General features: G+C 54.3%; 11 protein-coding genes across 11 annotated transcripts; 3 read left to right on the forward strand and 8 right to left on the reverse strand.

Annotated features, from left to right (window-relative positions):
• Window positions 1-178: 178 nt before the first annotated feature.
• AB675_8421 (2,6-dihydroxypyridine 3-monooxygenase) lies at window positions 179-1,927 on the forward strand (the record flags this gene model as incomplete). Its single annotated transcript, XM_018148866.1, has 4 exons — window positions 179-247; window positions 351-1,498; window positions 1,569-1,720; window positions 1,788-1,927. 4 exons carry the CDS (start codon window positions 179-181, stop codon window positions 1,925-1,927), a joined length of 1,509 nt encoding a protein of 502 aa, XP_018004339.1.
• A 388-nt stretch (window positions 1,928-2,315) lies between these two features.
• AB675_8422 (CDP-diacylglycerol--serine O-phosphatidyltransferase) lies at window positions 2,316-3,187 on the reverse strand (the record flags this gene model as incomplete). The annotated part of the gene is made up of 3 exons (XM_018148867.1): window positions 2,316-2,687; window positions 2,743-2,936; window positions 3,004-3,187. 3 exons carry the CDS (start codon window positions 3,185-3,187, stop codon window positions 2,316-2,318), a joined length of 750 nt encoding a protein of 249 aa, XP_018004269.1.
• A 395-nt stretch (window positions 3,188-3,582) lies between these two features.
• On the forward strand, window positions 3,583-4,196 carry AB675_8423 (60S ribosomal protein L27a; the record flags this gene model as incomplete). Its single annotated transcript, XM_018148868.1, has 4 exons — window positions 3,583-3,614; window positions 3,728-3,926; window positions 3,979-4,047; window positions 4,092-4,196. 4 exons carry the CDS (start codon window positions 3,583-3,585, stop codon window positions 4,194-4,196), a joined length of 405 nt encoding a protein of 134 aa, XP_018004195.1.
• A 744-nt stretch (window positions 4,197-4,940) lies between these two features.
• Window positions 4,941-6,203, reverse strand: AB675_8424 (uncharacterized protein; the record flags this gene model as incomplete). Its single annotated transcript, XM_018148869.1, has 1 exon — window positions 4,941-6,203. The coding sequence occupies one exon, from the start codon at window positions 6,201-6,203 to the stop codon at window positions 4,941-4,943; it is 1,263 nt and encodes a 420-aa protein (XP_018004726.1).
• Window positions 6,204-7,719: 1,516 nt separating this feature from the next.
• Window positions 7,720-9,402, reverse strand: AB675_8425 (Nitrogen assimilation transcription factor nit-4; the record flags this gene model as incomplete). Its single annotated transcript, XM_018148870.1, has 1 exon — window positions 7,720-9,402. One exon carries the CDS (start codon window positions 9,400-9,402, stop codon window positions 7,720-7,722), a length of 1,683 nt encoding a protein of 560 aa, XP_018004645.1.
• A 563-nt stretch (window positions 9,403-9,965) lies between these two features.
• Window positions 9,966-10,943, reverse strand: AB675_8426 (D-3-phosphoglycerate dehydrogenase; the record flags this gene model as incomplete). The annotated part of the gene is made up of 1 exon (XM_018148871.1): window positions 9,966-10,943. The coding sequence occupies one exon, from the start codon at window positions 10,941-10,943 to the stop codon at window positions 9,966-9,968; it is 978 nt and encodes a 325-aa protein (XP_018004571.1).
• Window positions 10,944-11,117: 174 nt separating this feature from the next.
• AB675_8427 (uncharacterized protein) lies at window positions 11,118-11,577 on the reverse strand (the record flags this gene model as incomplete). The annotated part of the gene is made up of 2 exons (XM_018148872.1): window positions 11,118-11,513; window positions 11,560-11,577. The coding sequence occupies 2 exons, from the start codon at window positions 11,575-11,577 to the stop codon at window positions 11,118-11,120; spliced, it is 414 nt and encodes a 137-aa protein (XP_018004413.1).
• Window positions 11,578-11,912: 335 nt separating this feature from the next.
• AB675_8428 (Dimethylaniline monooxygenase [N-oxide-forming] 3) lies at window positions 11,913-13,570 on the reverse strand (the record flags this gene model as incomplete). The annotated part of the gene is made up of 2 exons (XM_018148873.1): window positions 11,913-13,492; window positions 13,540-13,570. 2 exons carry the CDS (start codon window positions 13,568-13,570, stop codon window positions 11,913-11,915), a joined length of 1,611 nt encoding a protein of 536 aa, XP_018004431.1.
• Window positions 13,571-14,355: 785 nt separating this feature from the next.
• On the forward strand, window positions 14,356-15,596 carry AB675_8429 (Metal homeostatis protein BSD2; the record flags this gene model as incomplete). The annotated part of the gene is made up of 3 exons (XM_018148874.1): window positions 14,356-14,379; window positions 14,431-14,865; window positions 15,009-15,596. 3 exons carry the CDS (start codon window positions 14,356-14,358, stop codon window positions 15,594-15,596), a joined length of 1,047 nt encoding a protein of 348 aa, XP_018004423.1.
• Window positions 15,597-16,443: 847 nt separating this feature from the next.
• AB675_8430 (uncharacterized protein) lies at window positions 16,444-20,909 on the reverse strand (the record flags this gene model as incomplete). The annotated part of the gene is made up of 2 exons (XM_018148876.1): window positions 16,444-19,901; window positions 20,336-20,909. The coding sequence occupies 2 exons, from the start codon at window positions 20,907-20,909 to the stop codon at window positions 16,444-16,446; spliced, it is 4,032 nt and encodes a 1,343-aa protein (XP_018004293.1).
• Window positions 20,910-21,110: 201 nt separating this feature from the next.
• On the reverse strand, window positions 21,111-22,040 carry AB675_8431 (uncharacterized protein; the record flags this gene model as incomplete). The annotated part of the gene is made up of 1 exon (XM_018148877.1): window positions 21,111-22,040. The coding sequence occupies one exon, from the start codon at window positions 22,038-22,040 to the stop codon at window positions 21,111-21,113; it is 930 nt and encodes a 309-aa protein (XP_018004662.1).
• Window positions 22,041-22,374: the final 334 nt, after the last annotated feature.

Consider the following 22,374-nt stretch of genomic DNA (forward strand, 5'->3'; position numbering starts at 1 on the left):
TCGCTAAGTACCTCTGCGTGTGGAAGTACGGCGGCTTCGCTAGCTGACGCGAGCCAACGACACGCATTCGCTCCGCCTCTCCATGTCTCCTCCGCCTTACGCTTCCCTCAACAGGCAATGTGGTCGCCTGAAACCTCGTATGGACAGGAACTGTTATATTGCCAGTCCACATGAAGCAATGACAGTCCACATAAAGGCCAAACGAGCTCGCATTTTGGGACACGCGGTGCATTCATTCCTCCGGGAAGTAATTCGTGTTCTATGACTGCCCGTCGGCCTTTTCCTGTATCTTACTTTGTGTAAGAAGTGGGTGGTGGAAGTTGTGGTATGAACATAACAATTCTCCAAAGGCGACACCACTGCATCGCTCTGCAATTCCTCGAAAAGATCGAATCGTTATCGCCACCAGCATCGCCACCCCATCATTACCGGACCAGAACTACCCCATCTCCCTCTGTCCGCCACCACTCCAGCATGGCCTCCTCTACCCCCAAACCAGACCCCTCTCCATAGTGATAGCAGGCGGCTCCCTCGCCTCCCTCATCACAGCAACCATCCTCCTCTCCCTTCCCCAACCATCCCACTCGATCAACATCACGATCCTCGAACGCCTTCCCCCATCCAACCTGCAGGACCTCGGCGCCGGCATCGCCATCTCCCCCTCGATCCTCGCTTTCATGTCCCGCTACTGCAACCACCTCCCTCCCCCGAAATACGCTGCCCCTTTACACGCGTACCGACAGATCAATCGAGAAGGGAAAGTAACGACGGAGAGCGAGGGAAAGGGACAATTCTGGGCCACGAGTTGGGGACAATTGTATCGGGTGCTCAGGGGAAGGTTTGACGAGTTGAGTGATGATGGGAGGAGGGGAAGGTATCTGTGTGAGGCTGTGGTCGAGAGCATCGTGGAGGATGGCGACAGGGTAGTTGTCAGCTACAGAGAGAAGGGAGAATCCAAACAGCTTGCGGCGGATCTGGTGGTCGGGGCGGACGGGGCGAGCTCGACGGTTCGGGGATTGCTTTTGCCGGAGGTGAAGAGGTATAGTGTCGGGTACGCCTGCTACAGAGGCATCGTCGCGGCTTCGCAAGTCTCGCTCGATGCACAAGCCATATTCCAGGACATGGCGACCTTTCATTGGGCGCCACGCTCACAGATGCTCTCCTATATGGTGCCGGGAAACGGCGGGCCGGCGGACGAGATCGGGCGGTATATCAACTGGGTGTGGTACCAGATTCGGGATGAGAAGGAGATGGAGGAGTTGTTGACGGATAAGGACGGGAAGAAGCATAAGTTCTCGTTGCCGCCGGGGAAGATGCGGCTGGAGGAGATTGAGAAGATCAAGATGAAAGCGGGTGAGGAGCTGCCAGAGGTGCATAAGGAGATTATAAGGCAGACGGACGATGTGTTTTTGCAGGTTGTGACTGATAGCCATGCGGGTGGGAATAGCTTTTGTGGTGGGAAGGTGGTGCTGGTCGGTGATGCGGTCGCTGGGCAGAGGTGAGTCGTCCTGTTCCTTTGGGGAGGCTTTCGTGGAAGGACCTGCTTACCAAAAGCCTCTCGCGTATAGACCACATGTTGCAAGTGCCGTCATGCAGGCAGTCTTCGACGCCGAGTGGCTGGCGAGACTCGTTCAGGGGCTCGCGAGTCCGGAGGAGTTTGAAGAGGAAACGCAGAGCTTTTCTAAGATCCTGGTGGAGAAGGGAAAGGAGCTTGGCGCAGGTGAGTTTCCTTGCCCACGGTACTTTACTTCGCTCGCAGATCATAATACTGATAATATGACCACTAGTCTGCATGGGCGACTTCGATCCAACGTACAAGGACAAGACCTACTATCCACTGTTCTTCGGGACACAGGCCTTGCTGAAGGCGAAATTCGACAAGCTGGACGAGTTGAACAGATCATCTGCCTCGAACGGAGTTCTGTGAAATACCTCCAACAGCCGAACTTCTTGGGACAGATACATTGTTGCAAAGGCAAGCAGCGTAACGGCTTCCTCAGCTTCAACATTACCTCAACGCGGAAAGTCTCGGCTCAAATCTCGCGTCTGAAGGACTTCCCGGTGTGATGAAGCTTTGAGTACTCTCAAAGAATATCGTGATGGATCACGGTCAACTCAAGTCAGTGCAGCAGAGAAGCAGCACTGTGATGCCGGAAAGAACTGAGACTCAAATTTGATTTTGAAGTTGAGACTGGCTCAAACGCGGCACAGCGCTGTCAGTGTACATGGCAACCTGATGTACTTCTATAGCCCATTGCTGGGATATGGGCCTTTGCCGATATTTGTTCCTGGATAGATGTGTGCCACGCTAGACGCTAAGGCTTGGGCACCTTGAGAGTCTTGCTGACCATCAGAATCCCGCAGACCACGTAAATGAGCACCGTAGGATGAAACTCCAATATCGATCCTGTCAAGCTTGTGCCATATGGTATCACCTTGCCGATCTGACCCGTGTACGACCAGTACGCCAGAAAGGTAGATGACGTGAAGCATGCAAATGGTACGGGCACCCCTTCGAAGTATTTGCTCTTGCCAGTCTTGTCCTTGGGAAGCATCTGTACCGTGACATTGAACCGTGCCAGACGCGTGAGACCGCACAGCACATAGAAGGTGAGTAGAAGTTGGTCCACAGCGGTGCGATAGCCGACAGAGAATGCGATTGCTGCGGGTGCAACGCCGAATGTGACCTTGGAGCACAAATTAGTTGCTGCAAGAGCACCATCAGGCTCGGGAGGTACCTACCAAATCAGCGAGGGAGTCCAGCTCCTGACCCATCAAGCTCGACTTTCCCCGCCATCTTGCTACCTTGCCGTCGAACAGATCCGCTAGTAGGCCGAGCGGGATGAACGCGAAAGCGAGCCACAAATTAGACATGCTGGCTGGTCTTGCAACGGCACTGTCGGCGCTGTACTTCATTGAATGTAATATGGACATGACTATTGGTAGACGACATTAGCTGCTGGCCCCAGAACATGCTTAGAACATGTAGACGGCAGAACTCACACCCAGACAGTCCGTTGAGGAGCGTGATGGCGTCTGCAAGGTGCATGGCCTTGACGAGACTGAAGTGGCCCGTCTCTTGCGCCAGATACATCGCTTGCTTCTGTTGGTCTTGCTTCAGCAGAGAAGCCTGGTCCGAGCCAGCTTCCTCGGACCGGAATGAGTCGGCGGCGGCTTTCTTGGCCATGATGAATGAGTTGGTGCGGATTTGAGGTCGTCAGATGGTAAGGAAGGATGCAGCAAGGGATGTAGAATCAAGAAATGCAGGAATAAGTAGGTAAACAGCACAGGGAACCACGGGGTAAGGACATCATGGGCATTCAACACACTGGAATTTCAAGTTTACGCCTATGACGTTCCGCAATTTGATGGGCTTTAGTGACGCACCTAACAAGGTGTGGCGCAGAGAGCAGTTGTGGCTGTACAATATCGGAGGTTAAGACCTTGGGGTGCGTGTGGGTCGCCGTATACTGCCAAGTCTGCCAAGCTCGAAATGCCACAAGCGCTCCCTCAACTTTCGCGACCAACTTTGATGCGACGACTTCGACTTCTCCTCCGTCCACACCATCACAATCAGTCAAGATGCCTACCAGACTGACCAAAACCCGCAAGCAGTGAGTATCTCCTCCGCTGTTGGCTTCAGCAGCGACCTCGACGACCTGTCAGCGCACAACAGAGCACGAAAACTTTTGCTTGAGCGCAAAGACTGACAATGATTCTCTTCTAGCCGCGGCCACGTCTCCGCCGGTCACGGTCGTGTCGGCAAGCACCGCAAGCATCCAGGTGGTCGTGGTATGGCCGGTGGTCAGCACCACCACCGCACCAACATCGACAAGTACCATCCTGGTTACTTCGGAAAAGTTGGTATGCGATACTTCCATAAGACGCAGAACCAGTTCTGGAAGCCCACTATCAATCTCGAAAAGGTAAGCCGGCGAATAACGACAATGTGGACGAGAATTCTGACATGCGACACAGCTCTGGTCGCTCGTCCCTCAAGAGACCCGCGAGGCCTACATCTCAAAGAAGAAGACCGACACCGCGCCTGTCCTCGACCTCCTCCCTCTTGGCTACTCAAAAGTTCTCGCAAGGGCCGGATACCAGAGATCCCAATCGTCGTCCGTGCGAGATATTTCAGCAAGGAGGCTGAGCGCAAGATCAAGGAAGCTGGCGGTGTCGTCGAGTTGGTCGCATAAAGGATCAGTTGTTCCCGAAACAGCACACCAACTCGAGGCATGCTCATCAGCATGACCAAGAACGTCGAGCAAGCAGCTGCCTGGCTTTGATGGAATCGTGACGATTCATCTTCGGTCTGCGCTCGACCTTATGCGCCCAAGCGTAGCCCCTCAACCCGTCTCAAAGGAGTCGTGCGGCTACGACTTGTGGATAAGACCTATGCAGCGACAATTCAATCAAATATGAGCATATTTATGTTCGAGCCTTCATGGCTCCGGGTCTGACACTTCTGCCAACCCGTTCCAAGGCCACAGTGCTGGCCAGCATCAACCTCTTGTGAGATGAGATGCATATTCCGGCACCTCGCCTTTTAGCGACCTGCCTTCGCGACCCCTCCCATCTCATTCTATCCACAACTGCCTTCGATTTCATGAGTCAATTTTGCCAGTGTGAAAAAAATGATCTTGTGACAAATTTGACCCGTATTGAGGCGCTGATGAGTCTGTGCTTCTTTGGCTGTATCTACTGACAATGTCCTTCCCTCGCTAAGGACGCGGAGCTGGCCATCTCTGCGTATCAACGTCGAGCCTCTACTGATGACTACGGAGTGTACTATGCGTTGCACTGGGGAGAAAGCCATACGAAACCTTCGCTTTATTTCCGGCGCCGTGGAACACGTCTCAATGGAGAAAGAGCAGGCTCATGGTCCGTAGAGATTGTATACCTCTTTGTTCTGCACATACATCCAATATCATCTACAAGATTCATATCTTAGAGCTTCTCCTACTGCCGCCGCTCTCTGTGCTTTCCCTCTTCTCATCACTGATACCCTTTCCCTCCTTCGCTCCGGACACCTCCTCTTCCCACAATCCCATAGTCCCCTCCACGAACTCCAGCATCTCCCCGACCATTACTGGCGGCACCTCATGCCCGCAGCCCTCTACCACGACGTCCTTCAACCACAGACCACCATCTTCAAACCACCCGCGCTTTTGAATGGCCTTCTTCAACCACCCTAGAAACGGCTCACTGAACTTATAATTCACCAACTTATCACTCCCCCCACTCAACACCAATACCCTCTTTCCGCCACCAAAACACCTCTCCATCTCCGGCCTCACCCTCTCCGCCTCCTCCTCGCTCATTTCATGGGCCCAGTCCTCCTTCCCTGCGTGCTCTGTTCCTTCTCTACCAAGTATCCCTGAGAAGTACTCCGCCGGATGACTCCCCCTAACCGCCTCAACCAACCCCTGCGGCCAATCCGCACTCCCCACAAACCCCTCCCCCTTCCCCTCCAACCACAGTTTGCGCTTACTCAACCTCGCCCGGTCAACCATCAACCTCGTATAATCCGGACACCCAATAACCACCACCACCCCCTGAAACCTCCCCGGATCCCTCATACAGATCTGCCACGCCGCATGCCCGCCCAAACTCACTCCCAATACCATGTTCCGCACTATCTCCACCCCTCCATCCGGGAACGCATACGCCGGCAAGAAATCCAACAACAAGCTCGTATCCTGCGCGGTCCCCGCAAAGCAGCTGAACATATCCTGCGCATGCCTTTCATTCCCATCCCGCCACGCTTTATTCGCGTGCGCGTCGACTAGGCGGGTTCCGTGGTTTCGCTGGTCGAATGAGACCGCGATAAAGCCTAGTTTTGGGGAGGTACCTCGACGAGCGTGGAGGTCGTAGTGGTGCCGAACCAAATGCGCAGCAAAAGGCCACATGCACTCTGCGGTCTGCAGGCGTGGGTGCAGGAGCCAGAGGACGGCGACTTCGGTGCAGGCGGGCGGGAGCTCGGCGAGGCCGTGGATGTGTGTGAGGATGCCGGCTATGTGGACGGTGGTCCGGGATAAGTCGCCTGGATGCGGAATTGAGTCTGAGACTGAGCTGTGAGAGGGCATGGATGGGAGTGGGGTGCTGGTACTGGAAGAGGAGGACATGGTGGTCGATGATGGAGGAGGGTCGTAGGTGTATTCGACCGGGTTGGCTGTTGGGGGACGTTTGGGTTTTGGTGTCATGGCTTTTCCAGGCGTTCTGCCGAAGGATTGGGTTCGTTGAGTCTCGCTGTCCAGTAGTCCTTCCTGCAAGCAACGTAGGTCGTCTTCCTTAAGGAGCTTCGCTGTGAGCCGTCGCCGCTTCGACTATTCTCGTGATTGATATGCTGCTTCTTAGAATCTGGAGATGTGCACAAAGACAAACGCCGAGTCGCCGACCACGGAGTCTGGATGCGAGGCAAGCCTCGAAAGAAATTTGGAAGCGGCGGGTGCTCGTGCATAGGAGCGGAGATCGTCGTCTACTGCTTCGGGCAATAACCGATATAGCAGCGTCAGGTATTTGCCTCGTCGCCTTGCATTGGCATGACAGGCATAACGACAGGCGCAGCGTGAAGTTGAGCAGTGCTCAGGATTTAAGGAAGTTCCATCGCAAGTCTGGTATTGAAACATGAGTGTGAAGGGAATACACAATTCTTTCAAGTTCTCTTGGACATGGATTCAACCTTTTCCAACTACATGAGCGAGATCCTGTTTCACTGGGGCTACGATTGTCGCGCGAAGATCCTCTGATCCGGGAGGCTGGCCCGTAAGTCGCTAGTCCGTACGTACTGACGATCTCGACCATGCCCTGAGCAGACTCGTCAGTCATTCGCATACGATCAGAGGGTTGCGGCCGAAGCCCGAGGCTGTAACAGCTGTAGTGTAGAACAGCGGCAGACTGGTCGCTGTGTAGTCTGTCCCGGTACCATAGGGACGGGCAGTATCCTTTCCGCGACTGAAGATGACCTTCAACGGATTGTTAGAGATAGCGAACGGCTTTTCGACGTTGGCCAGATTCAAGACGCACAATAGTCGCCTCAAAGCACTGCGGTATTTTCGTGCTCTGTCGCAACCACTGTAGACCTTGTATGAGTGTAAGCCTTCAAGCGATGCTGCCCAGGTGTTCGAGTTAGAAGCCTAAGCCTCGTCGCGCCAAGCTCGCCCACCAACTTAGCTGACAAGCCGACCCAGGCACACAGACTCCGCGGTCGCCAAAAACCAAAAAGTCCTCTCTCACACATTACATTGTTAGAAATCCAAAAAGAAGAAAATCCCTGATCAGGAGCATCCAGGGAGTTGAACCCAACACTCCGAACGATCCACGACGACGCTCAGAATGATTTTGCCCCGACCAACCAGGACCACTCCCAGAGAGGACTTAGGTACGCCAATACCCCTCTCAGGCGCTATCAGTACAGTCGGGATGCGCAGATGGTCGCCAGTCACGAAAGGCTTGCCTCCGAAGAGGGTCGCACATAACATGAAAGGTGAGCATCTGCTGTATGATTGTGAACCAAATCTCCAACCAAAAATATATATACCTTCGTTCGTGAGGGGCAATCTGGTATAGGCGGACTTTAGGGGCGGCTGAAATTCGACAGGTGGGTGCCTAGGGCAACGAAGAGGCTGCAGATTGGTGACGCTGAAAAGTCGGCGACCATGCATCCCACCAAGGCTGAGCAAATCAACTCGTCTTGGTTGAAATCGTGGCACGATCTGTTCAGAATGCGTTCAAGTAGTTATCGTCCAAGTCTGCCGCGAAGCCATACGCGAAGTTGTCCAGGCCATTGAACGCCAGAGTACTGAAGTCGCCCACACTCGGGTTCAGCTCATCCCAACCACCATCAAATGTGTAAGTTGGTCCAGTGTCGATGGCTGAGGAGAACTGCTGCTGCTGCTGCTCGACTTGCGGCTTGGGTGCGACTGGCCGCCGATCTAGGTTGCGAATCACGATGTTGATGCTGGTCTGGATACCTGGACAGCTCGACCTAACAGCATAGAGTGCTCGCAAGCAGGTGTTGATCTTCGCTTGTGCGCCATCTAAGCCATCATGCAAATCCTGAAGGGCAACAGTGGCGGCGGTATATGCTGAGTAGCTCATCAGATAGGTGCAATGCGAGAGGCCGAAGCTCTTCTCAAGCAGCAAGATCAGATCCTCGACTTCTTGCGCCGCTTCTCGACAGATGGTCTGGCATTGCGGATCATGCCGAAACGGTCGATGCAGCAGAATTCTCGAGGTATAATATAAGGTGCTTTGAGCGAGTATGTGAGGCGGCGGACAGCTCTCAGCAGAGGCATCGACATGGAGGTAAGCAGGTGATTCAGCGCGCCATTGTTCTAATCTGGCTCTCGTTGCGTGCACGAAGTCCATGATCTGCGATGGTCTATCCCTGGCGTACACTGTCGTCAAGATATCAGAGATGATGATCACAAGCTTACAGAAGTTTGCGAATGTCGAAAAAATGCGAGCTGGCAATGGGTTCCAGCCTCTGGCCTCCTCCGCATAAGGAAGCCACATTGAGTCTTCAGAGATATCGTCCATGATGGGAGGATCGAATTCTGGGACATCGGGAATGGTAGGTAAGCGACCGAGATACAGACTGATGATTCTGTCCCAGACATAACTGCTCCACGCAATCTGCTGCCGGACCCTCTCGAGTTCGGGGTCAAGGGCCACGTCCCGTGCCCGACTTCTGGTGAAGATTCCCAGGTCGACACCCATCCTGAAGCCCATCCCACTGTACAGCCATGCTCTCGACACCAAGCCTTTGCCCATTTCGCGGGCGGAAAGCTGAAGGAGTGCTTGCACAGTTGGGACTGAAGGCGCTCGATGAATCTCATGGCCCAGCAGGAGCCGCACTCGTCCAAGCAACTCCTTGCTGAGCGAGTGGTCGGTGAAACGGGTTGCGTGGAGACATATGACGCACAGCAGAAGTTCGGAGAAGAAGCGGCCGCCCGATGCTGCGTCGCGCATGAACGGTACCCTTGGCACGAAGAGGAACATTGGATGAATCCAGTTGAAATGAGTCTTAAGTAAGTGTTCGACTTTCTCGGTTGGCAGACGAAGTATGGCGGAGCAAGTTTTAGATGCTGCATTCTCCCAGTACTCTAGCTGGTCTTGGTTCATCGAGGGCATGACCTGATCAGTAACCGTTGCCTCAGCAATGCGTTCATCTTGCTCGGCTACCACAGGATCTTCAAGCGCCGATGTTGAGGTATACTGAGGAGTATCTCTGTGACTTGTGGAGTTGATTGTGTCGACAGGTGACCGCAAAGAACTGATATCATGGCTGATGGACGGCACTGCCGAGTGAGATATCGATGAGCTCGGTGTGATCTGACGAGTCTCAGCTGGCTGTGACAAGCCTGCTGCTTGCTCTAGCTGAGTTATGCGCTCAGCCATGGCTACTACCTGGCTCATTGGAGGAGCTCTGTCATATGAGCATTCGGCAGAGTATGCCTTGCAAATTCCACATTCTGGCTGCTGCCCATCGCATCGAACCTTTCTATTGCGACAGTTGGAACAGGTCAGATGGTATGCTTGTCGCCTGCCACGTTTGGCGACGCCATTTTTCGCCCGCTCTGGCTTTGCTTGGGTCATGGTGGGAGCATCAATCTCTCTGGATATTTGATCTGGGACTCATCAGCAGGGCCTTTCTGATCAGTCCGATGGGAATCATGTCCCGATGCTGATGAATGACTGACGCTCGTCTCAAGGCGTATTGCTTGTACAAATGACGCATAATCTAATGCAATGAATACTTGTCCGTGACGAAAGTGAGGTTAGAAGCTCGGATTTTTCCCGAACTTGAAGCTTAGATGTGTGTGAGCACGTGATCTCCATTGCAGCTGCCGCTTCAATTCGATGTTTTGCTACAGAACCAATCTCACCAGGCAGGTGCGACCCACGTATAATGTTCAGCGTCAATGACAGGACTTCCTAAGATCGCTACAAACAGTATCATCTCATACCACAGACTTGTGATTGCCTCGTCCATGCACCAAATCAAGCATGATTTCCACCGCTGTCCGGCCGGTCAATGACTGCATATCTTCAGTAGAAGCTCCTATATGCGGTGTCATCACCACTCGTGGATGACTGAGTAATGTCTCGCCATAGCTCTGTAGAGTTGGTGGCTCGTGCAGCATAGCATCCAAGCCGGCTCCGTACAGCTTGCCTGAGTTCAGAGCTCGGAGCAAAGCCGCTTCATCGACTATACCGCCTCTGGCACAATTTAGCAACACAGCGTCGTCCTTCATAATAGCAAACTCCTGCTCTGAGATCATGTTCCGGGTCTGCTCTGTGAGAGGGACATGCAAGCTGATGACATCTGCAGAACGAAGTAGATCAGGCAGGGTGGTAGCCCGTGTGAACGTCGCTTCGTCAAATAAATCAGTCCAGGCGGACTCTGTAGCAACAGGATCGAATCCGATTATGGTGCCGTTCATGGCAGATGACCATTTCTTCGCGACCTCGCGGCCAATTGCTCCCATCCCAATGATGCCCAGAGTCTTCCTGAACAGGCTTTTTCCAAGCATCTGACTTCTGACGACTTTCTCGCCGCTGCGGATCTTCTGATCGAACTCAGTAATTCTCCTCGCAACACAGAGTGCTAATGCAATTGTAAGCTCGGCGACTGACTCCGAATTGATTCCTGGTGTATTGTAGACGCCAATCCCGCGGGCCTTTGCTGCTGCAAGATCAACGTTGTCGACACCCACCCCTTGTTTGCAGATACACTTCAGGCGGGCGCTGGCGCGTTTGATGTCATCAGCACTAAGCCGAGTGTCGCTGCGAAGAAGAATGGCAGTTGCGCGATCGAGAGCCTCATCCTTCCGAGCATCGGGCGGCAGCACAAGCCGAATGCCTCTGGCTCGCCGCAGAACTTCGATGGCAGCGGGATGGTATGGATCGAGCACGTATACAGATGGTAGCTGGTCCATTGTGTGTCCGGATCAGATTCAGCAGTCGGGCCTCGCGTTTGCCATGTAGCAGCTTCGCACTCGGTCAGATTCCGGTGGTTACTGCCGATGAAACTCTCGTGTTCTACCATGCTCGCAACCTTGATGCGGGTTGAAAAGCATGCAGTAGCAAACGCAGCCACAAGCCTCCTCACGTCAAACGGAACCGACCCTTAAGCCGTTGCATGAATGACTCCCATCTGCCCCTCGGTCGCGCAGCTCGAGCTCCTTCAACAGATCATCGTAATGCGTCTTCCGACTCGCCGGATACCGCATGGTTTCCGGCATAGGATATGCCGTAGCATAGCGGTTCTCCAGCAGCGAGTAAAGTGCATTGACCTGGCCCATCTCTTTCTGCTCGTTCAGGGTTGGTGGTGGTTGCGTCTCGACCGGGGCTTCACTGCTCGGCGTCTTGCCTGCCTCGGTGGCCAGAACTGGATTCGTCAGACGCTCGACACGTCGTCGCATGATCGTCTGGAAGGACACCGGTTCAGGGCGGACTTTGTCTACAGGCCATCGCTGGATGATGCGGGCCCAGTGCTTCAGTGCGTTCTGATCTGATCAATATTTGCTCGATGAGGTGTTGATGAGTACCTACAGATGAGTTTGCTGCCATCTTTGCGTCAATAATCTCCAAGATTACTACCTTCAACACATGGAGAAGGAGGGTAATGTAACGAGCTGAATATACGTCTACCTCATAGCATTCAAAAAAGTTCAAGCGCGTCATGATCCGCGTCCGACAGCCGATACTCCCTATTATACCAATTGGGAAATACGAGAACAGGCAATTTTAGCTGCTTTTTGACTTAAGGATTAGCTCTTCGTTTGATCATCTGAATGCATACGTTTACTCTAGCAAAGGTCTCTCCGTCACGTAATGCCAGCGGATATCAAGCATCTCGCCACCATCTGGTATCCTTCCCTATCCACCGTTCCAGCTCGAGCGATTCAGACAGCCTTCTTGCTCGTAGGCGGCTCCAGACCATTTACCCTCCATACCTCAGCTTCCGCCCCTTCCCACTTCTTCCGCCCTCGCTCTTCTCTAGGGCTATCAAACAGCCGCAGGATCCACGGCCCATCAACGCCGTCCATCAGCAATCTGTACAATCGCCAGTTGCGGAACATGAAACTCCAGCCCTCCCATCCCCATCCCAACTTTTGATTGATCCCGTTGCCAGCCGCCTCATTGAGGAAGCGCTCAAATTCCTTCGCGTTCTGTCCCACTTGTACTGTCCGCCACGCCTCAAGATGCCTCAACATGCCCTTGTAGTGTTCATCACACCATGCTTCACGCTCCGCTTGCGGCGGAAGCTCGAAGTTGCCTTTCCAGACCTGTGCGATGGCTTGAGAGGCGAGGTCAGCGTTGATGAACGCGGAGATGCCGTGGCCACGGTAAGCGCCAATGAAAGCAAGAGACTCGGTATGCTTTGAGGGAGGAAACACACCACGAAATAGTCGAGGATAAGGCATATGATTGAAGTTGTGGCGGTGATTATCCCATTCCGGAGTGGGATGTAGCGTCGGATTGGCGGATGGGCCGAGGAAGGAGAAATCGGGCTCCGCGCCGGTACACAGTATGATTGTGTCGACGTTGGAAAGAGAGGTGCCATTCGTGAAGTTGATTGTGTGACCGTCGGTTGCCATAGAAGAGATGCCCGGGGAATGTTTGAGGCGCCCGCTGCGCGAGAGGTCGAGGAAGTAGTCGTTCATCATGGGCGCTGCGTTGGCGATGGGATGCGCAGGAAGAAGCCCCCACTCTGGCTTGACCTTCATTGCATATTTCATTTTGAGCTCGAGACCAATGTTGCCGATGTAGCCAGCAACGCGAGGGAAGTTGCGATTGATTGTTAGGATGATAGAGTTGACACGCCGAGTCGCGAGGTGGTCTGTAGGCTTCTGACCTTCGGGCGTGCGCTCAACGACGAGGACACCAGATCGATGTGAGACAAAGACCTCCGGGCAGACCTCGCTGAGCTCGGCGGCAACGTCGCCTGCAGTATTGCTCAGACCGACGAGAAGAACCCGTTGTCCTGCAAAGGGTTTGGCGTCTTTGAAGGCGCGGGAGTGAATGATCTTGCCCTTGAAGTGCTCCTGGCCTTCAAACTTCGGAATGACGAGACGATTCTGGGAACCAGTTGTAAGAAGAACCCTGCTGAATTGTTCGGTCACAAGTGACCCGTCCCGTCCTTGAAGAGTGAGATCCCAATGCTCCGATTTATCTGATCTGTCTAAGCGATGCAGGCCAAGACCTAGCCTGCAGTGTGGTACAAGATTGAAATGCTTTGCATATTCATCGATGTAGTCTGCGATCTCCCTGGCGTCGGGGTAGTTGGTTGTGTAGCGTGCAGGAAAGTCGCTGAACGCAAGGCGTTGCTGCGAGTTGTTGGTCTTGGTATGCTGAGTGACCGAGAGTGTGGTCTCGTCAGTAGTATATCTCCACAGTCCACCAATATATGGGTTCTTGTCGAATCCTACAGCATCGAAACCTTCCTCCCTCAGGTTTTTGAGTGCTACAACGCCATGCAGACCTGCACCCGGTCAGCAGTGTTCCATGCTCAGATCGAACTCATCTTACCTAGGCCGATGACAGCGACTCGTTCCCCCATGGCCGTGGCGTACCTCCGCCGTGCGTCAGGCAAGAGTGACAGTCACTGGAATGGCCTCGCGGTCAATCTGCGACTATGCAGATACATTGGAATTGACACGTTCATTGAAGAAATAGATGTAATCACATATATGCTGAACCTACCTGGTCTTCGAATCATTCAGTTTCAGCTACGCGGACGACTGGAGGTAGATATAGGGGCGTCTGATGGTCAAGTTGCGAGCCCTCGGAGGTGGGGGCCTGATGACTGAATAACTCCCGACATATCGCCCAGCAGCACGATTGCACTGCACAAACTTGTACTGAGAAGCCGCGTGTCGCATACGTTACTGAGCGAACATCGCCTGTGACAAGGACTGCTGATAGCAGTTGCACATACGAGCTGCATGGGAGAGCATGCTCTTCCAGATCAACCAACGAGCTGAAGCTACCTACTGTAGTTTCCCAATCTGGACGCACCAGAATAGTGGTTTTTTGTCTGTTCTTTGTAACAGCTGTTGAGAGATTCCAGGCTTGGTTGCTGCGCCACCCACCAGCAATCTCGCCCGGGAGGACCCTGGATCTCTTTTCCTCTCAGATCTTGGGGGGCGAATCAGGCGACAACCCAACCGCTAGAGGACGGCGCTTCCACCGTCTTCTCGGATAGACCAACATCCCGACTTCACATAACACCCTCATCATCGCTCCTACGACGTCTTCACTTCCTTTTCTGTCCAATTTGTTGATCCTAATCCACCTTTCCCTTCAGGAGGGCTCTGGTAGCATTCTGAACCAGGCACTGGAGCCATGAGCTCTCAGCGTTATCAGCCGGTTGGTCGCATGTGTAATCAGCACACGACTCCTCAACTGACTGCCCACCAGGTGAACGCACACGATGACGATAACGACTCGCCGATAGAGCCCTCCGGCAATGCATATAGCCCTACATCTCCCCCACCCTCGTTCCGATCTCGCGACACATCACCAACGAGCAGGCGGCTGCTAGATCAGGAGGACCCTATGACGACTGATGCGTCGAGGGATTTAGAAGACACCTTCGGCGACGGATCAGACGACGAAGAGGATGACCGACAGCGCCTTATGCGAGGCAACCCAGACACACCACAAACAACACGCACACCCACATCTTCCTCAACCACAGAACCCAGACAGCAAGTCGAGCGCCGGATAACAGAACTACCCGCCTTCCGGCCACCCACCACACGACCGCAGCCCAATGCACAAGCCAACGATGGCGTCTTCGCCAACCTCGGCGCAAAACTCGAGCGCGGCGAACAAGTTGATGAGAAGCCACCTGTAAGCATTCCCACCCTCTCCTCACCATCGCTCAGATGAGCCTCACTTCGGCGTCAGGCTGTAGAAACAACTCATTTCGGGGACCGGGCCAGGGAGGCCGCTGTGTTCTTCTTGAATCTATCGAACTAACATGTGTTATACAGACCTACGAACAAGCCGCAGCCGACGCCACCCCACCCTACTGGGAAACCACAATCCTTGCCCCCGGCATGTCCTCGGACGAAGTCTACGTCGAAGGCCTCCCCGTCGGCTCCCTCTTCTCCTTCCTCTGGAACGGCATGATCTCCTTCTCCTTCCAGCTCGTCGGCTTCCTCCTCACATACCTCCTGCACACCACTCACGCCGCCAAAAATGGTAGCCGCGCGGGATTGGGCCTCACGTTGGTGCAATATGGGTTCTACATGCGCTCGAATCCAGACTCGAATCAGGGGAATCCGGGGCAGTTTGCGAATGGGAGCCCGCCCGATCCGAACAGTCATAGTTTTGACCCGAATAACGTTGACAACACCGGACCTGGAAGTGGTCCCGACACGGACCTATCGGGCGGCGGCCTTACTGGAGTCGACTGGGTTTCCTATGTTCTTATGATTGTTGGATGGTTCATTCTAATCCGCGCCGTATCCGACTTCCTGCGAGCACGCAAGGCCGAACAGCTGATCAGTTCGAGCCCGAGCAGAGGCCTCCCCGTGCCAGTCGTAGCAGAGGGCGAGTCGCCGGAGCGGGCTGCTTAGGAGCTTCAGCCGCTCACACAATTTGATGGCTCTGTCGAGGAGGGCTCTGCGGGCACAGCAGATAGTGGCGCGAACGTCGAGGATGTGGAAACGCCAGCGCCCGCCCGGGCTGGACGGTGGCAATGGCAACAGTTTTCGGGGTTTGCTACCGCAATCTTCTGGGCGGACCCTGACGACGTCTTGCGCTACCTTGTCTGCTCCTTCGTCTTCATTCTCATGGGGCTGGTGAAGGTCATCTTGGTGATCACAATCGGACCGTTCTGGTAGCATTGCATAGCGCCACTACAGAGCCTTATCAATATGTTATAAATCTTCCGATCACTATCACAGTCTCGAATGCACTGGCATGGACCCAGGCCGTGAATGTCTCTTCGCCCTCAGTGAAATACTCGTTCCGCGTTTGCCTCGATCTTTGACTTCGTGAGTCAAGGTATAAGTAGTTGCATGGCCCCCGACTTCACGAATCCTTCTTCTCCCATCCGCGAACAATGCGCTCCACTACATGACCACCTCCTCATGCCTTGGCAGTACGGGCTACTGCTGCCTGGTGGGACGAGCGACATCGTATTAGGTTCAGTCGACCCAGTGGCTCTCCCAAAAAGCCGCCTGTGGTCCCAAACTGCTCACACAATTCGCCCGTTTGGATGCGCAGACAAGTGACTGATTTCAACTGTAGTGGAAAGAACACACTACTTACATACTATTGCGATACAAACAAGACTAACAGTTCATGACTTACCGTGATGTTTCAGATACTTACCAGCAGTCCTTTCACCAAATTCCAGCTGACTTACCTCAAGACCAATCCACGACTTACCTTTACCTACCCAGAGCAACACTCGCCTCTTCAAGGGGCATGCACGTCCCTCATAACCTCATCCTCGTCGGTCCACTGCAGCGCATCTCTCGGGTTCGCGTGCACACGAGACGCGGCGCCACGGATACGCAGTCCTTGACCGCGATCACTATCATCTTCATGGGCAACGAGCCTGACGCCCTCCTCGTCGTCCTCCTCATCATCATCCGACAAGTATGGAATATCTCCGACTCGGTCCACGTCGAAATGCTCACAGCCCAACCAATTGTCCCCGCACAGAGGACATGGCGGTCCCGTATTCGCGTCGTCTGATTCCAAGTCCAGTTCTCGTATCTCCCCCTCCTCGAGATCGTCGCTGTCGTCGTCGTCAATCGCTGAACCATTGTCGCTGTCGCTATCGCCATCAACGAGCAGCCGTTCCGGCTCAGCGAGAGGTCCGTAGCGATCCCCGTCATCAGTCCAAGTCATATTGTACCGACCCGCCACCGCACGCTGCACTCCCCACAGCTGCAGAAGCCAAACCGGCCTAGCCCGCCGCGCCGGCTCACCCACACGGCACCGATCATCAGCCTCAGCGCCCACCATCACTACTTCCCACGCCCAAGCCATTTGGTCACTGTCCCGCGTAATACTAGGAGCGTGTGCCGCGTAGAGCAGACAGCGCGTCATCTGATCCTCACTATCGCTGCGAAGGAGCCCGAGCGGCCCGAGCGTGCTGCGTCTTCCCACGCCCACGATTCGCAGCATCAAAATCGCGTCATCAATGAACATTTGTAGTCCTTCACGCTCATGCCGTCGCAACGTCCAGAGGTGCCCGTCAGCGAAGGCCTGCTGATCGTCAGAAGTGCTCTCCTCGACCAGCGCAATCGTAGCTTCCGGGTTAGAGCCCCGCTGCTCGTGACGCGCGAAAAACCGCTCTCGCATGCTAGCGAGGACGAAGCTCAGGACATCGCGCAGCACAACCGCCATCTTGCGGAGTTTGTCCACAGCGCGCGTGATTTTGCGCTTGAGCCTCATGTGCCTCGCTGGCGAAACGGCGCGGTCTTGTACGCTGCGGCGCGAAAGAATGCCGAGTTCCATGATTTTCTCCTCTAGCATCTCGATGACGGTACGGAGTTGCGCGATCAAGTCGTTGTTGGCGAACAAGAGGAGCGCAGGCAGTGCGTCGAGGAGGGCAGGTGTCCAGACTGTGTCGGCAGGGAAATGGGACAGTACCTGAGGGCCCATGAAGGGGTACTGAATGGTGATGGCCTTGACTTGTTCGACGGGATCATCAACGGCGGTGCACTCCGTGGGTAACGGCGAAGGAAGGTCGATATGAGCCCATGTCGGCGTCGATGCTTCGGAGTGGGAATCGTCGTTGGCTGCGGTAGGTGTTGGGATGTCGGTGTCGACGCGGAGTGCGGAGGTTGGATGGCGGCTAGCTTCGATAATCATTGGCAGGTCTCTGACGAGGACCTCCCTCTGATGACTCATTTGAATGAAGAGTCTCTGCAAAGTCCACTCATTAGCGGCAATATCCTGGCGGACAGGCATATTGACGATTGCACGAATAGCTGTGGCCAATTCGTGGTCATCCTGTGGAGTCTGGAGAATCTCGACGGCGATGTTGTGACATAGAACGTTAGTGACATCGTGCCGTTCCGGATAACGACGTGTTCGATTAGGAATCCACGACCGCGTCTGTAGCTCGTCTAGTGCAGGGGCTGCGCCAGCCGAGATGAAAGGCGGCACCGAAGACTCCTCTGTGAAGATCTCCAGCTCCTCTGGCAGGCTGGCTAGGAACTCCTCAAGCTCATCTTCGTCCACCGTGAAAGCCTGGTCTTGGACGAAAGTGCCGGCAGCCAGCTCGGTGAAGAAGTTCGCCAAAGTGTAGGGTGGCAGTACGTTCGCGAGGTCAATGCCCAGCATGGCGGCAAGTTCCCACCGGATCATGGTGGCCCACTCTTCCAGCCGCCTATCTACAGCGTCGAGGATGTGCCGATGTTCGATCGTACATAGCGCGTCCCGCAGCGTGAGACATCTGTCGTTATCGTTGTCGGTCGTAAGTTTCGCACCGAGAATTGCTCTTGTGACGTGGTCTTTCGAGAGCATTGCTTGCAAAGCCGAGAAGACAAATGAAGCCTCTTGCTCACGATGGAGCGCCGCATCACTCGTCGGGGATTGGCAAGAGGGTAAGTTCATCTCGTCGGCCATAGTGGAAATTGTCTGGATGGTCATCCCACGAAGGACAGGATCGAGCTCTTTCAGGGCAAGCAAAGCCGGATGAGGCGTCGGCAACCGTAAGTCTGCTAGAGGCGTGGCGGGCAACACATTCGTAAATCGCGTGATCTCAGCGTCTGCTGCATGAGCCTCGGCGGATGTCAAAGCTCGGAATCGCCAAGGGTACTCGTTGAGAATGGCGCGAGCAATGCCACCGCTAACGCGGTAGCAAGCTGTATGTGAGCTGAACTTGACGTCGAATTCCGTATCCAGTGAGGCGGCAGCTGCGCCAGTGCTGTGGTGGGCAGCAAAAGAGTACAGCGCGGGTCTATAGTCGCCGGTGCTACGGTCGAAGTGCAATCGAAAGTTGGCGAACGTCAATTCGTCGGCTACTCTGGCGATAGCGTTCCGTTCACCCTGGCTCAGGTCCGAAAGGGTGATGGCTGCGGAAAAGTCATCGGCGGTGGTTGGCAGCGTCAGGGTCGACGGCAATACCTGAGACTCCCGCCGAGCAGGGGGAGAAGGCGCCTGGCTTCTGGTAAACGACTCGAGCGCCAGAGGTGAGATTGGCTCATCGATGATCATTGCGCCGTACCCATCAGATGAGGTGACCGTCGAAAGATTGCTTGGGCGATGCGGAACTGCATCTGAATACATCGGCGGCGGCGACTCATAACTTGGAGGCTGAGGGGCACTGGAAGCAAGATAGAACGGAGGCATGTGCCCATCAGATGGAACGACCTCTCGCTGATGCCTTAGCTCGACTCCGCGCCAGGTAGGTCTCGGCGAGTAAGTAGGTGGGGGTCTAGAAAATGAAGTCCTCGGTCGTCCAAGTCTCGGGGTGACTGCTTCAGTTGGGAGCTCAGTAAGGCGATTGCCAGGATGAGGCGCTGGGTCGGAGTGCGTTGGTACATCTGGTTGGCCAACCTCGTTTCTGGGAAGGCTGTCATGATAGTGATCAACGATCGCGTAGATGTGACTGTCGGTCACACGAATATTCCACTTCTCCTGCAGGAAGAATCGAATTCTGCTCGAGGAGACGTTTTTGCGGTGCAGACTTACCGTTTTGTGATAGACTCCATCCGCAACCTCCCTATACATGTTACGTCCCAACGGTACTTGCTGAATGCCATGGCTAGGTAGGTCAGTGGCATCGAATTCGCCATCGAGGACGCTATTGATATGTTCGGAAGATAGATCGCGAAGGAAGTACTCACTAAAGTGGCAGGGTATACATTTCGAACATCCACTCGCTGCTTTCGCCCGAATCCACAGGATCTGCTTCACTGAGAGGACCTCAGTCGAGTCCCTGATCTTCAAGTTTTGGTTCTTTGGAATTGTTGATAAGTCTTGCATGTTGTAGTGAGCTGACAAAACAAATTAATCTAAGGCGATTCGGTGTTTGGTCGAAAGTTCTGAGGAATGAGAAGAATCGGGTGCGACGTTGCTGGACCCACGATGTAACGACATTGTTCAAGGAATGTCTTTCAAACAACAAAAGAGTGACGGTCAGCACAAAGAGGAGATGGGAAATGATAGGAATTGGCTTTGTGAGAATTGACCCGAAGTCGCTTTGAAAGGACTAGGAGAGGTTCTGCTCATACAATGAGCGCACTACTACACTGAGTCAGCCTGGTCATGGTCGCGACGGAGGAAAAGCTTGGAGTTAGCGTGCTCGCCGGCGCAGGCCTGGCTAGATCCGAGTCTTGGGGGAACGTACTCTGAGCATCGTCAATGGCCTGATGCCTCTGTAGCGAGGAACGAAGTTGCAGCTCGATGGCGGCCGTCGCGCGCCGTTTTGCAATGCTTTCGGGCATGGACTTGCCAATAGCGTCTCGTTGTGTCATCAACTTGAGAGCGCCCGCCACTAACAGCGTTTCCTCCTTCTCTGGGGAGGTCGGTGATTGTAGTCCCGGGTCCGAAGTGCTTGCGTGGGTTGTGACCCGTTTGAGCATAGTCGAGCTTCGGGTCTTGGGGCGTGAGACGGCCATAGATGTTCGGGACGAATCCGCGGAGACTGGTGAGTGTTTGCTGTGAGCAAGCTCATGATTTAAGAGAATTTGTTGCACCAGTGCATTGTAGTTGGTATGCGAAGCACGTTCCTCTATATTCAGACCTCGTATGATGTCGGCGGCAATGTCGTCGATACCGCGACCACTGCCGGCAAGGTCGAGAACTCGGAAATAGCTCTCCACCGGGATCTCGGTCCCAGACACGTTGATAGTTGGCAAGCCACGGGTATTTATGCCGGCCGAAGCGGGGCGAATGATTGCGGTCAGCCGTTTGCTGATCATATCTGCGCATCAGGACAGAGATTATTGTCTTCGATGGACGTGTGTGTTTGATATCCAGCACTAAAGACATTACATCCTCTGGAACCATGGTGAGGACTCCCCAGGCGCTGGTCCGGTTGCATTGAGAACAAAGACGGCCTCGAGCGTCCGTGCGTCCATGTCGTGGTCTGTGTGCTGTTCATTCGCTAAGCGCCAAGTCTTTCATGTATCTCGCAACTCTCTTCTGCGATACAGAAGTTGCAGGCGGCCAGCCAGGGTGGCAAGAGTAGCATTTTGAGCCATGATTGCAGTCTCTGTCTCGTCATCTCTCTGCTGTTGACCATTGACTTCCGCGAAGACAACCGCTTTTTCGATATGAAGACTGTTCCCAAGCCGAAGCCTGCCAAATCGTCCATCGAGCCACGTCAGGCGTATGTAACTGGCGTCCGGGCTTTCTGACTCAAATGAGACGATGTCATGTGTGGCGTTGTCATCTCGCGTAGCTGAATCGGCGTCGAGGCCGAGTTTCTCTCGAGTTGCCGCAATGGCGTCTTGCCGTAGATGCCAACCAACGAGGTCGCTGCGTACCCGACCAACAAAAGCCTCAACATCCTGTCGAGTCGTGGTGCCTTGCAGAGAGTCTTCCGAGCCATAGCCTTCATCCGCCAATGGCAAGAAGCGTTCGCGATAACGATCTACCGGGATAAAGGCTGGCAGCGTATGCTTGAACAAAGTAAGCTCCTGAGCGTCATGGGCGGATCTTTTGCAGAAAATATAGTAGGCTGGTCCGTAGAAGCCTCCTCGGCGATGTATGTCGAAGCGTATGCCCAGGAGTGGACGATTGGATGTATCTGGAGCTGGATCAACGAAAGGAAAGGTGGTGACGCCGTATGCTAGGCGATGAATATTGGTTTGACAATGTTGTAGGCGATTATCGAGAAGTTCGATGTGATCGGCAAAGCCTTGCTCCTGCCTCAGTTGTTGCTGGATTTGATCAGAAGCGAGCAAAGACGCGGCAAGCACGTCGTTGCGTTGATCGAGGTTCGCCAATGCCGAGCGAGCTGCCTCGATCTCCCGGTCTAGATCATCCAGTCGAGCCTGTTGAGTCTCTGTCAGAGCATCCTCGGGCGGCGGCGACGCTACAAGGGCCATCGTTGTGAGGTAGTCGACCGCCTCTGACTGTTACGCCAACGAGAGACCAAGATGATGCCTTCGGGCTGAACGCGCTTCGGAGAACGACCCGCGTTTCATCCGCCAAGCCTTTGCATTACTAGGGCGGAAGCAGACTAGATCAAGCCTCCGGCAATGCAAGAAATCCTGGGGCTTCAGGGCATTCTAGGCAAGGGGTTGCCTATCGAGACTCCAACGCTCACCTGCGCGAGGCACGCATCAGCACCGACAACGAGTATACAAGACAGGTCATCAATAGCGCTGCTATGCCTATCTATGCGCCGGTAGTCATTCAACATCAGCAGCATCTGTCACC

This window comes from Cyphellophora attinorum (genome assembly GCF_001299255.1).
Source record: "Cyphellophora attinorum strain CBS 131958 chromosome Unknown Contig3, whole genome shotgun sequence".
Taxonomy (NCBI): Eukaryota; Fungi; Ascomycota; class Eurotiomycetes; order Chaetothyriales; family Cyphellophoraceae; genus Cyphellophora; species Cyphellophora attinorum.